General features: G+C 41.3%; 4 protein-coding genes across 5 annotated transcripts in view; 3 read left to right on the top strand and 1 right to left on the bottom strand.

Moving 5' to 3' along the window:
- Nucleotides 1-312, top strand: part of LOC131877481 (uncharacterized) — a gene marked incomplete in the record, with an annotated part of 1645 nt that extends 1333 nt beyond the window's left edge. Inside the window, 1 exon segment of the mRNA XM_059223161.1 lies at nt 213-312.
- Nucleotides 313-1027: 715 nt separating this feature from the next.
- LOC131877361 (tubulin--tyrosine ligase-like protein 12) overlaps nt 1028-13516 on the top strand; it is a 16562-nt gene continuing 4073 nt past the window's right edge. Inside the window, exons 1-3 of the mRNA XM_059222993.1 lie at nt 1028-1495; nt 12520-12638; nt 12696-13040. Coding sequence (XP_059078976.1) covers nt 1292-1495; nt 12520-12638; nt 12696-13040 — 668 coding nt within the window. The 5' untranslated portion in view covers nt 1028-1291. The remainder of the gene's footprint in view (nt 1496-12519; nt 12639-12695; nt 13041-13516) is intronic.
- Nucleotides 2377-7285, bottom strand: LOC131877360 (L-asparaginase-like). 2 transcript variants are annotated; one of them, XM_059222992.1, is made up of 3 exons: nt 6787-7285; nt 4409-4531; nt 2377-4330 (listed from the first exon to the last, which is right to left on the bottom strand). In XM_059222992.1, the coding sequence occupies exons 1-3, from the start codon at nt 6808-6810 to the stop codon at nt 2522-2524; spliced, it is 1956 nt and encodes a 651-aa protein (XP_059078975.1). In that variant the 5' UTR covers nt 6811-7285; the 3' UTR covers nt 2377-2521. The 2 variants fall into 2 exon arrangements, with proteins under 2 accessions (XP_059078975.1, XP_059078974.1); XM_059222991.1 differs by lacking the exon at nt 6787-7285 and having other exon boundaries at nt 4409-4644.
- On the top strand, nt 10827-12518 carry LOC131877362 (seipin-like). Its single transcript, XM_059222994.1, has one exon. The coding sequence runs from the start codon at nt 11135-11137 to the stop codon at nt 12173-12175; it is 1041 nt and encodes a 346-aa protein (XP_059078977.1). The 5' UTR covers nt 10827-11134; the 3' UTR covers nt 12176-12518.

Below are 13516 nucleotides of genomic sequence, written 5' to 3'. Positions count from 1 at the left end.
CCTTTATGTACTTTTCTCTCCCTTGTTTACAAAACAAAAAAGCAATGGTAACAGGAGGACAAAAACCCGTTCCGTTAACGCGTTACCCTTAGCGTTNCCAGGCGAATCGATACAAGTATCCCAACAGACGTCGTTAATCTTGTGGATCTGTTGGAAGATATCCACATACGTTAAAATTATTTGATAACTTAAATGACAAATGAATAACTTACAGCAGTCATGAGTTGAAGTTTTTGTTGTTCCATTTGGATTTGCTGCTCAACCTGATCGGAGCTATAATTGCCACCGCCACTACTGCTTCCAAATTCATGGGACAATGGCGTGGAGTCATCATAAATCGAACGTTTTTTGCTCCCGAAGCCCGAATCACCCAAGGCATCGGACAAATCCAGTGAATCCGAAGAGGGCTTCTTAGAAGTGGTCGTATCAGCGGTGGAGGAGCCAAACCAACCCATGGTTCCGAGAATAAGTTCTTGTTCCCAATGTGGACTAATACCAAATTGCCAAGCTTCAAGGCATGAACTGTGGTGGCGAGGATGAAACTTGTTTAGAGAGGGCGCTTTGAGAAATGGATTGTCAAGTCCATAGAGTTCTAATCATTTTCCAACGGCATTACTCTGAGGTTGCGTAGGTATAGTGCCATTACCACTCAAATTCTTGCGCTCTTAAGGACGGCGCTATGCGAAGGGATAATTCAACAAAAAGGTTGCTATAACCTGGAAGCAAGATATTTAAATTGAACATAATTTTGCGATTCAACCAAAGTTACTATATTCAAGATATTTTTGATATCCAAGGAACCAAAACTCTTTCCTTTCTCGAACCTCTGTCTTAGATGGTAAGAATTCTTCCCATTAGTTTTGGGGACAATACTTGGTTTGCAGTACTGGAGAATTGAAAGATTGACCCCAAGGACATGAATTGCACTATCTATGGGACGACAAAGTCCTTCAATCAAGAATTATTCCTCGCAGCACGTCTTTAATTGACTTCGCGCAACCTCAGCATATCTTTTCCAATAAAAAAGAACAATTTTTAAGTCTCACATGGAACGGAACTTGAGGGCCCAGTTTCTCGTTAGTGTTGCATTTGAGCTCATCGACCCTTTATAATCGCTCTAGTCCGAAATAAAAAGACCCCAATCAGGGTATTTTAAGGCCTGTAAAGCTTGATCTTCGTCGAGTTAGAGCTCAGGGCGAGGTATTACAGGCCCTTGGCCACCCTTTAAGTAGTTTCGTAATCGAACATGCAGAAGAGGTAAATCTGCAGATCTGGGACCGCACACTTGCCTATGAACGTTAGTGACTCTGAAATCGAAATCATGAGTCCCCATCCAACTGAAACGCCTTCGCCCCCGAGTGAGCCCACAACGGCCATACCCACCGCCGGGTTGACATCCATGGAGATCTTCATGGCCCAACATGCCAACCAACTCGAGACATCTGATGTTCCCAGACATTTGTGGCCGGTTCTATTCCACAAATTGAGCAATAATGTAAGCACATTTTTTGAATTGCTGTTGCCATCCAGTTTTTGGCAATCTTTAAGATACATAAAAATGTTTCAAATGGAGCATTAGTATTTCGCAGACTTCTGAATCATCAGACGTACAAAATGGCTGTTACATTATTAGCTATGATGACTTCTAAATTGTCCATTTCGCATTTGATTTGGTCAAGTCTCTTCAATAGAAGACTAAGCTTCAAGAGTTTACCATCAGAAGAGAAGAAAATGTGACTACTTAGCATAGAAACAAGCTCCATGTTACCGAATCCGTAGAGAGAATAGTAAAAACCATCCTTACCAGATTACAAGTTGAATAAACAACGGACTTCTAGAGATGTGGACTGCGAACGGAGGCGAAAAATTCTTATCTTCTTAACCATTCACGTTATTCCAAATAGACACTTCATACAACCAAAAGATCTTGTAGAATGAATGAACTTGGCCAAATTTGAGCCCAACACTATGTTTAGGGAACTCAGGACTCATGTCCAGTCATGTAGTAAACACTACATAAAATTCATATTTTCGGCCTGTTCTTGGTCAGGTACATAAGCTTTTGATAACATCACTTTGAAACGAACCAATTTAAAGTAAGCAATGCAAAAATGACCTGCCCTTACTTGAGGAGATTTGGGTTTCATATTATATTACTTTAATTCGAAAAGGGGCTCAAAGCTGCTGTGACCAAGAGCAGGCTGATTTGTACGAGAAGCTCGTTCACAGTCCATATATATGCCTAGGAGTACGTGAATCAACCAATGATTATTAAGTTTCTCTCTTGTGATAATAATTCGAGGAGACAATGACAAGTTCATGGTTATGTTATTTCTAATTTGTAAGAAAGTAAGCAAAAAAATGCACGAAAGTGAATACGAATTCTCAATTATTGTATTCTATTCAGATGAAATAAATTCACAACGCTTTTTCCGTGATGACATTGCTCAACTAATCGCAACAAATTTTAGTTGGCAATTTACAACCTCCAATATTTTTCGGAACTCGGTGAAAAAAATGCCTAAAAGTCTCCATGATACGCCCTCAACATGTCGGAAATTTCCGTCCTCCTCAAAACCGTGGCGATCGCTAACGGGGTCTGCCCGTACAAGTTTTGCTCCTTGCTCTTCACCCCTTGAGTAATCAAGTACTCGACGATATCAATGCGTCCCGTTTCAACGGCGGAATGCAAGGCGGTTTGATGAGTTAAATTCTTAACGTTCAAATTGGCTCCACCCAACATGAAACAGTGCAGCCTTTTCTTTTTGCCTTGACGAGCTAAAGAGCAAAGAACCTCCCCCAATTCGGACTTGCCGATGAGAAGATGAGCTCCGCAAGACACCAAACATGCGATGACTTCCTCATGCTCGGCATCAATTGCACATCTTAATGGGGAATCGTTGTTGCGGTCACGGGCATGGACACTGGCCCCATTTTTGAGAAGATATTCCACGAGCTCCGTTTTCCCCTCGCTGGCGGCCACGTGAAGAGGAGTCCGTTGATCGTAATCGCTCATTCCCCAATTAACACCATTATCATTGAGGGCCATGATGGTTTTGATTTCGCCCTTATACACTGCTGAGCAAAGGATGGAGGGAAACAAGATCTTCTCCACTTCTTTCACCTCTTCAGAAGTGGTCAGATTCAGTGATTTGGCTACCTCTTGAATGATTTCGAGCTCGTTCAAGAAAACCTTATCGTTTCGAGATTTGGCCTTCAAATTGAGAACCGTGATTTCCCCGGCCAAATTGGCCTGCATTTTCTCACGCTTCTGCTCTAAGGACCATTCATCCTTGGACAAGACATAGCTGAGCTTAGTAAGAGCAGCTTCTGGGGTGATATCACATCCCGGCAAGACACCAACATCCATCAAAGCCTTTCCAGTCTCATACAAAGGACTGACACCGCCTTGAGAACATTGGGTCACACTCAGGATGATGACACCTCGAGCGACAGCGTCTTTGATGTGCTTCAAGATATCTTTGCGATTCGTGGGGATGTTCCCGGCGCCATAGCATTGAAGGACCACGCCTTGGATTGGTGGCATCAGGAAATGCGCCATGGTTTCGCTATGAATGGATGGAAATAGTCGGAGTAGAACAACATTTCTATTGAGCATGGAGTGGACTCGAAATTTCTCAATTGTTTTCGGTTGGAAGATGGCGTTGTAGTCAACTTCGAAGTCGATCCCTGCCTTGACGAGAGGGGGCATGTTTAAGCTGTCGAATGCATCAAGGTCCTCGGAGCTGACTTTGATCGTCCGATTTCCACGCATGAGTTGATGACGGAAGTAGACTGTCACTTCGGGGATATTATAGTTGCCCGCCAAAATCAGAGCGCCTACAAAGTTGTCCCGTCCATCGGAGCGGGTTTCGAAGCAAGGGATTTGGGAACCAGTGATAATCACGGGTTTACCCAAGTGCTCAAGCATGAAGGACAGAGCCGAAGCCGTGTAAGCGAGAGTGTCAGTTCCGTGGAGAACCACGAAACCGTCAAACGCTTCATAAGCATTCTTGATGTCGTTGGCGATGGTGATCCAATCATCCATGGTCATATTACTCGAGTCCAAAAGAGGATCGTACTCATAGATGCTGTAGATCACCCGTTTGTGATTGGGTACATGGGGTAGCACCAAAGGTAGAAGGCAAGGATCTTGATTCTTGGAGCTTCTGACTCGAATCTCTTGTTGAAACCTTAAATTCGAATATTTCTCGTCGTGCATGTTAATGGTGGCTCTTATGGTGGCCTCCATTGCATGAGGCTGAGGAGCAAGGACACCCTCGGCGTTTCTGACCATCCCAATGGTGCCACCAGTATAGAGAACCAAAACCTGAAGCAAAGCGAAGGTGATGTCTTCATGAATTGACCCTTGCCTGCAAATACCGACACCGACTGTTGTTTATCTTACCTTCGCCTCATTTTTCACGTCCAAAGTGATGCAATCGTTGAGATCTAACGAGGTCGAAGTCCTCAGCTTTCGCGGAATAGTAGAATCGTCCACATTGGAAAGAGTTCGGTCGCGAATTTCAAACTGTGGAGAACGAGAGAGAAAATGGTCAAGTCTAGACGGATTTGAATCAGGAATGGCGATGGGTTCCGTCATTGTTTACTTTGATTTCAAAGCATGACCAATCATTACATCAACATTGAACTTGGTGCAGGAGAAAGCTTTCCTTCCTTCTCTCTCCTTTTCAGTCTGACTTTCCTACTCACAGTTGCGTCGAAACCCCTCTCAAGGTCACTCTTAAGAATGAAGGTTAAAACTCGTGGTTCCTCTTCGGTCGACATAGTGGCTCCAAAGCTTGATCGAGGTTTTTTCCGAACGCAACACATCGATGCTATGAGCTTCCTCATGATTTCGTTCAAATGACGAACTGACCGAAACATTTGATTTAGACGCACGCGACAGTAGTTCTGCATATGCCAATAATTAGTAACTATCCTCGAGTAACATCCATTTTGCCACGTGCTGAAATACTAGTATGGTGTCAATTAATTTGAACTCGCCCTCGAACAGATTCTAAACATCTGATTGTGCCCATATTAAACATTTTTTGCGGATTTCTTTACCACTACTACCCGGTAGTTCAAAATGACCGAAAACTTCAAATTCTAATGTTACTATACATCTGATCCACCGACAAGCTAGGGTTAGTAGATCCGCTTGTCCCATGAACATAGTAAGATTGATATGGAATTTTAGCAACTAACTTGTCCAAGTCTGATTTAAAGGATGGGAAAGGATATTTGCCTACGTACCACGAATATTCGAGGAAATAAAATGGTACAATGAAAGAGCCGAAAAAGAAGAGAAGAGGACATCATTGTTCTAAGTAATCTGGATTCTCAAAGGCTTGAAGGTGCTTTCAAAAAGCACGTTATGCCTTCACAGCCCCTTAAATTGACACTAAAACCTGAGTTGGTACTAACTAAAGAAGACGTGCAGCAGATCTGAATGCCAAAATACTGCGTGGTTAATGAGATGAAGTCTCGATTTTTCCCAGCATCAAACATTCTGCTAGAAGTAACCTTACAATAGATACAGCTGAGTATTCTGTTCATTATTATCCTCATTGGAGTGAAGGAACCTATATTAGGGTCCGCCATTATTCCCCTCTTTTGAGCGCTTCTTCCGCACGTCAGTCAGCGCCAATCCTAGGAAGCTAGGAAGCTAGTGGAACGTTTTCTCCTGTCCAACCATTTGGCGGATAATTCAGCTACCTGGACAGGTTGCGGTTAGCGTTAAAATTAGTATGAAAAGGAGCATTTTTCAAGCCTTATATCTCGATTAATAAAAGAAAATGAGGATTTTTGAAATAAAACTAGAGCATGGTCATAATAAGCGTTACTTAATGGTGAATAAAAGTGTAACCATGGCACTCTCAAATTGGCTTGTTATGTCATTGAAAATCAGATAATTACCCCTCACCAGAGAAAGAAATATTCTAACGCTAGAGAGGAAGCTAATTTTCATTCACCAATCAGCATTAGGGCGAGTCCCAATTGTGTACACCACCTTAGGGTAGGGCGTCTATGGACGAACCCTATGCTAAAATGTACATAGTTAGACTTAAGGCTAGTGTTTAAGGCAAATCATTGTGAAATGATATAAATGACGATGATGCACTGTTTGCCTGATGACGCACACAGGTTCATATTTCTGAAGGCTCTCGTAGCCATTAAAGTAAATGCACGGATATCTCTAACGAACTTAACCAATGGGCCATCATCAAATCTGTGGTCATTGTTCGAGTAAATTGCGCTGTGGCTAGAACATTTTGCATGCCAGACCAACGTTGAAGCTAGTCAGTTGCATATTTCAAATATTTCGAATGCCAATCATGACTTTCAGCCAATTGGGGCCAAAACTGTTGGCTTATCCTCGCAAGGAAACACATGTATGAAATGAAGTTTCAGAATTGTAATTTATCTCGAAAATTATTCTGCCCATGGCAAAAGTCGTTTCACAATACGCAATACATAAATTGCCACAGAGAGAATCATCAAAATCTCATGAAAAATAAACTTCGATTTCAGCAAAGGCTTGCTAAATCTGCCAAATAGCGATGCAAAATGAATTCATGGAAATGCTCAATGTTTAAATCAACATGGTGGCCGTAGATACCCCCAGTACTGAAATTTATATCACGGTCCCTAAATCGAAATATCTATTGCCTTAATATAATGCTGTCCGCTATAACATTTTTTTTATAATGCGCTTTACAAACAGCATAACTCCCAAGATTTTTGAAATAGACAATTATTTAATGCAAAGCATGCACTTACCAACCGTCGCTCCTTGAGGTTCATTGTCAAAATAACTTTTCAACCAAAAGTGATGTCAACTGTCTTGGATTCCTTGTTGAAGATAAGTAAATGTGCCGTCCTCAATGACTATTTCCCTCGTCATTGAGCTCGTAGGGAAGATTTCTGCCCGAGATTCCAGTTCTTGACCGTCGAAAATAAATGGTTTTCTTCGGCCGGCCCTGGGCCTACTGAACCTCTGGACGATGCGAGGAATTACGTTGATTGTTCTTCCTATGAAACACTGGGTGGTTCATCTCTGGTTACTTACAATTTGTGATTATCTTAGTTCAAGATCTAAATCGAAAGTTGTGTTTCCCTATGATAAGGAGGGCTTCCCTTTCAATACGAGCACATTACCGTCTTCTGAACTTGGTGTGATCCTACTTGTTTTGAGAATGAAAGTTGTCGCAACTTTAGCCACAGCTTGATCAAACCTCTTGGATTTTTGTTGTCGAATAAAGATTTAAGTTTCCTTTTAAAATTGAGTGGCCTTTTGTGTTTACAAACCCTGCAGTTATTAGGTGATCCCTTTACTAAAGGAGAAGGGATATGACTTTCAATTATACACGCGAGAATTGTCTTGTTTCATGCAGTTATGGGGCAAAAGTATTTACCACGAAAATAAGATCAGAATGGTGGTTGCGAAAACATCACCTCTATTTAGACATAAGATACATTTTCTAAAATCATGTGCTGTTATCCGACCTTTTTATAGGATAGCTTCCGATACTCATCGTCAGTGTCTGGAATTGCATTTTGAACGTCAAAAAGTTTGTGAAATACTGCCCGAGCTTGGCCATTACTTTATGTTTAGTAGTTTCAGCTGCTAAAATTGTTTGAAACAAGACGATATTTCTCTACATCAGATAGAAATCCCGGCTCTGTCATTATGGTTCAGGTATCACTAGTGGTCCTCTGACTTTGGAGTTTGGAGTTCTAGGTCTCATTAGAGGTAATCCTCGTTTCCTTGCTCCATCCAAACACGTTTCAAATCAAGCGAAACCTCAGGGCTCAAAAGTAGCTTTACGGGCACCATTTTGAATTATCCTATTCTGGCACTGCTTGTGTCAAAGTACTTGAACGATAAAGAATGACGTTTCATGGCCATAAATAATGTCAAAATGAAGTAATTACTCAAGGCATGATTTTTCGCATCGTATTACGTTAAGTATCTTGGGCGGTTCTTTTCTCACATTCCTACGGTGAGGAACATTCCTGTTCGTTGTGCAGTCTTGGTAGTAGGTCCAATGGTAGCCAGGTCAAAGATGACTTGGAAAAAGACTCTTTGCGAAGAGGAAAGTTGTTATAGTGATTGAAGTGTCATTGAGTAAATGATTTTGATGGCAGCGATAAGAAAACCTGTCGATATCAAAGTCCATGCATCCCTTTGTTTTGACATGTCCGACAGGGTTGTCCTGATATATTTTTGGGGCAAATAACGGCAAGCAAGAACGGGTGAAGACGGACAGTAAACAAAATTTGATGATATAGCGTTCTTTTTATATTTGTCTTGGGATACTAAAAACTTTTTACACTTGTCACGTTTCGAACTTATTCCCAAATGACAACCATAAACATCTTCTTAACCAAGACATCGGATTGTTGCTCCTGTTTATGTGAAATTTATGTGGCCCTAAACATCTTACAAAATACAACATAAGTGGGATTTTTAATCTCACATCCTTTCAATTCAGAATGACACAATTTGAAGGGTAAATTGGCCTCACAATCAGGAACAAGGGACTAGATAATTGTGTCCTTGGTCTAAAACAGAAGCGAAGTTAGTGATGCCGTTCCGTGTTTTTCAGAACCAATATACATGGTTGCACGACTGTTTCCTAATACATGGACGAAGTTTAGAATCCAAAAGGCCAATGTAAGTGTTTTCAGTGAAGAAACAATGCGATTTTAGAACGTTTCCAGAATCTTGACCCAAAATATCTGGTCTACCCTGTTGAGTTGGTACCTGTTTTTTAATCTAAAACGTGAACCAAGAAAGAGTTTGAAGGTGTATGTTATTAGTTCAAAGAATTGAGCCCTTATTGGAATATGGTAAGTTCCAATTGGTTCGGTTAAAATCAAACTGGAAAAACTTATGATCCAGCATTGCGATGCCGCATAACGATTTGAAGAACGGGTGTAAGAAAGAACTAAAAAGATACGAAGACTGGGTAGCTTATCGCAATGCGAGGATCTTTTTCGTAAGCCGTGACGTCAATCGAATCCAAACCAGAATATTTCTGGGAAACTACCTTACGGAACGGGACAATCCGAATGACTTCGAATAGAGAGGCGTTGAGAGGATTTAAAACGATGTTTTCATTTGGTTTGATATTTATTGTCACATGTGGAACAATTACTTTTCATGATTATTTATTTACCTTGAAAATCTCCTTGTTTTCGAGGAAAGACTTAGATCTGAATACGTGCCCCACCTTAGTTTATCCTCTCGGCAAATATGGCTGTGCTTTGATTTTGATTACGAAGCATGGTTATGTTACAAAATATCTCAAAAAATTGATAACGTTCTTTTCCTAACATGATTGTAGAACTCACAAAGCAGGACACAATTTGATGAGGCTGAAAGTTTCGGAATTAAAGCTTTAGAAAACCTGTATCTCTTGAAGGCTTTTCTAAACGTAAGAGAGTTTGGCACTGAAAAGGCCAGAGTGAACATTTGTTGGAACGATGTCTATCTTGAAACTGGCGAATTACCGTCAAGTCAATGAGATTCAAGTCAAGTTAGTTCGCCGGTAATTTATTGGATCCTGACAATGGATCCCAAATTGAATGACACTTGCTTTTATTCAACGAATAAATGCAAATAATTTCGAGAGAAATAATCCTGCAAAATGAGTATCTGTATCCTAATGTTGTTGGATGAGGGAGATGTGATTCTTTTTTACAGATGATTTTTTTGCGGGGTGGCATTGAATACCAAACCTAACTTCTTCCTTCGGCTGTTTTTGGGTGAAGGCGGCTTTAAAATGGCCAAAATAAATCGTTGAAATTGATCCTGGAGCATGTAATGAAAGAAAAATTGACATTCTGCTGTACCGTACATCCGAAGGCGGCTTTAAAATGGCCAAAATAAATCGTTGAAATTGATCCTGGAGCATGTAATGAAAGAAAAATTGACATTTCACTGAAGGGTTGAAGCTATAAGGGTTATTTATTGGCATAAATATACTTGACATATGCAGTGTCCCTTGGTCTAGATAGATCAAGTCAAGAACATCTGTAAAGTGGAAAGAAAGGGACAGGTCGAAACCTCAGATTTCTTTTTTTGAGCAGACAAATTGGATTCTTCGGAAACAGATATTGCATTCACATTTACTAGATTGAACGGCGGAGTCAAACGGCAGCCCTTTGTTTTTTGAGAGAGATTTGTGTTGGAGATGTTCCATACTTTGTAGAAGTCAAGTAGCCTTCCTAAGATAAGTACATTCCGAAGTAAAACTTGTTGTGCGTGTTTACAAGTTGGTAGATCTAGGGGAGATTTTGACATCATAAGGCATATAAATTGAGGTTCGACAGGCCATGGACAGGCTTAGGGTTTTTTGTTATTCAATCCATTGAATTGACCTTTGAATTGAGCTTACACTTTGGCATTTATGAACTTGGGATCTAAAAAGTACCTTCTCTGAAACTGGATGCATACTCAGTAAACGTTCAAAATATTACTCGTCTCTTAGATGGTCATTCCAATACAATCACTTTGTGCTTTGCTTGCCAATGCACAGCGCTATTGACCAACCTTGATGGGAAAAGAAACTTTATTCCTCATATGATTATAATCCTTAAGATTATCCCTGCCGTTCATTTTATCTTTGATTAACCGTCTTAATATTTCGATCAATAATTAAACCTTGGTTTGGATTGATTTAATAGGCATATAAATAAGATACGTGCCATGAAAAGTTTGCCACAGATACAAAAAAACATTGAGACTGTCATAAGTTCAAAAGATAATAATGGTATGGAAAAATAAGGAAGAAGCAAGCACCCCAATTCTTCACTCTTCAGACAGCTTCAAAACGGAGCTCCCCTTTCATGACTTAGGATAGGATTTCGGGATCGCGACTTCATCCGTGCCTTGGCCATTGGCCCCTTCCCCTTTTCCTTGCTTCTGCCCTGAAAGACGATCCTTCGCAACGAACTCTCCGACCCGACCTTACCCGGTAGAGGCTCGAGAAATGAGTCGATTCAGTCAATCGTGCCCTCGCTCTAAGGGTCAAAGTCCATCTCAGCGACGACATTTGTTATGTGCTCAAGATCGTATGGATTCATACCAACAATGAGGTCGAATCTAATCTGTTGCTGAATAATGCAATACATTCGTTCCACGGTTACCCGTGCCCGGGGTCTTCCGGCCAAGGCCTCGGAGCACATCGAGTCACTCTTGGAGCTCACCAAGACCATGATCTATTACACAGTAGTGATCAGTCTCACCCTCAATCTCCTGGGAATGGTGTCCATTTTCATGTATGGAACATTCTACTTCGCCTTTGTTCCCGCTCCCCAACACGAAGGAGCCATTCATCCCACCTTTGTCCCATGTGAACGGGTCATGGGCAAGTGCGGATTCTTGAATGCCACGGTAGAGCTCTCTGAGAGGAACCCGGTTCTCATGACGGGCCAACCTTATACAGTGATGATCCAATTGGAAATGCCGGAATCACCCGTGAACCGCAAATTGGGCATGTTTATGAATTGTTTGCATATGCGAAGTCGAGAAGGGATAATTCGCAAGGATAGCTGCAAAGCGTCCTTGATGCAATATCGATCCGAACTTTTACGGGTTATCGAGACCTTTGTGTTTTCACCTGTGTTGCTCACGGGTCATTCCACGGAGAAGCAATGGGTGACCGTGGAGTTCTTCTCCAACTTCTTGGATGATCCTCTCAGTCCGGTGGTTGGTATGAACTACGAGATTCAATCTCGGTTTATTGAGGTGTACAATATACGATACAAGATCTACGCCAACTTCAGTGGACTCCGCTACTTGATGTTTCATTATCCCCTCATATCTGCCCTGATTGGAAGCAGTCTCAATTTGATGTTCCTGTCTGCAGTGATACTCCTGTCTTGGTACCGATTCTTTTCCCCCAAATTGAAGGATGAGGACGAATTCTATTCGAATAGCGAGTATCAACCGGATTTCTTCCAAAGTCCGGAGCAAGAATATGAACTGGGAGAAAAAGAAGATCTTTTGAAAGAAGAAGATATAGAAGATGAAAAAGATTCCGAAGATGGCTCCTCAGTTGAAGATCTACAATCCGAATTGGATCTAATACATCGGCATGCCCAGGAAAAAGCCTCCATTTTAGAGGACGCAGAAAAAGATGACGTTGCTTCGAGAAGCTAAAGCTTTGGTTTTATCAACGAACGAAATGGTGTAAAATATAATTCTTATCTTAGCTTTTGATTTGCGTATGCAACTAACGAAATTTATGCAATGGATGATAAAAAGTCTAGAAATAAAAAACCAACTCTGGAGGACAAAGCGCTCTAAGCGGCAGCATCGAGCTCCAATTCAGATATCCTTTACATACAATAACAACAGTATCAAATCATTTTGCCCTGATGACGTCCAAAAAATGTCACAATAAACACACTTATTGAAAAAGTATGATTTTTTACACCTGACATTTATTTGGTATTGAATGAATTGTATCCACCATTGGCTTCCAACAATTTTTAATATTGCAGATATTCGATGCCGGGAGTGTGTTCTCCTTGATGCAAGTCGAATCGAATGACGGTGAATTTGAAGAGTGGAAGGCTGTGGTGATCAAGGAAGAAGGGCTAATGGCCTTGGATGAGGAAAGGTGCGTTGATTCATTCGTTTAAAAACTTGCAAACCTAACAATTGCAATGCCCCCTAGTGTGTACCTGATCGATCATGCTTGGACATTTCGTCCTGAAACGGCCAAGAAAAACCTGTTGGAACATCCAACTTTGGTCGAGCGGATGGCTGCTCTCATGGACATCGTTCCCACCGAAGAATCAACCAAGCAGGATCTCATTGATGAAGTTATGAAAGAAAAGTGGAAATTTGCTCAGACCTATTGGGTTGGAAATGCGACCAAGGTGGAAGACAAAATGCCTGTCTGGTACCTAATGGACGAGTTTGGCGCTCGTATCCAGCATTCAGACTCTCCCAATGCCCGAGTGGTACCATTTCTATGCCTACTCGATGGATCTGCATACTCAGTCTTGTTTCCAATCAAGTAAGTTGGGCAATTTGGATGTATGTCAATAAGAAACGCAATGTTGGAAGTAGCTGAAGAGCTTCAAATCAATGGTGATATTGAGTCAGGATGATTTCCAGTGGTTAGTTGGTAACGACGATTACAACGAAATGCTTCGGAATTTGGGATAAACCTTATCCAAGACGGAGCAAAATTCGTTTTGAATCTCCTTTTGAGTGATCAAATCCCAGTGGTGTTCCATATAGTGCCGTTTAACGGTCAATGCAATACAAGCACCTCCCAATACCAATTGGACCAGGACTAAACCTTGAAAGAGGTAAAACTCCAAAGAGTCCTCATCGACTTTGTGACCACTGGTCTTGGCCCACAAAAACATGGCTCCATATCCAGTTAATGCCGATCCGTGAGCCATTGTGATGAAAACTGGTTGAGAATATCCGATGATCCACTCGATTTCTTCAGGTCGCCCTCGGGTCGTTAATTTGATGTTCCAT

This window comes from Tigriopus californicus, chromosome 3 (assembly GCF_007210705.1).
Source record: "Tigriopus californicus strain San Diego chromosome 3, Tcal_SD_v2.1, whole genome shotgun sequence".
Lineage (NCBI taxonomy): Eukaryota > Metazoa > Arthropoda > Copepoda > Harpacticoida > Harpacticidae > Tigriopus > Tigriopus californicus.
This window is presented reverse-complemented; position numbering and strand designations above follow the sequence as displayed.

What these genes read in the sequence shown, in the direction of transcription:
- LOC131877362 (XM_059222994.1), top strand. Translation starts at nt 11,135, where the DNA reads ATGCAATACATTCGTTCCACGGTTACCCGTGCCCGGGGTCTTCCGGCC.
- LOC131877360 (XM_059222991.1), bottom strand. Translation starts at nt 4,603, where the DNA reads ATGACGGAACCCATCGCCATTCCTGATTCAAATCCGTCTAGACTTGAC. An exon ending in ACGTGAAAAATGAGGCGAAG is followed by an intron (nt 4,331 to 4,408) that starts GTAAGATAAACA and finishes GCTTTGCTTCAG; the next exon opens with GTTTTGGTTCTCTATACTGG.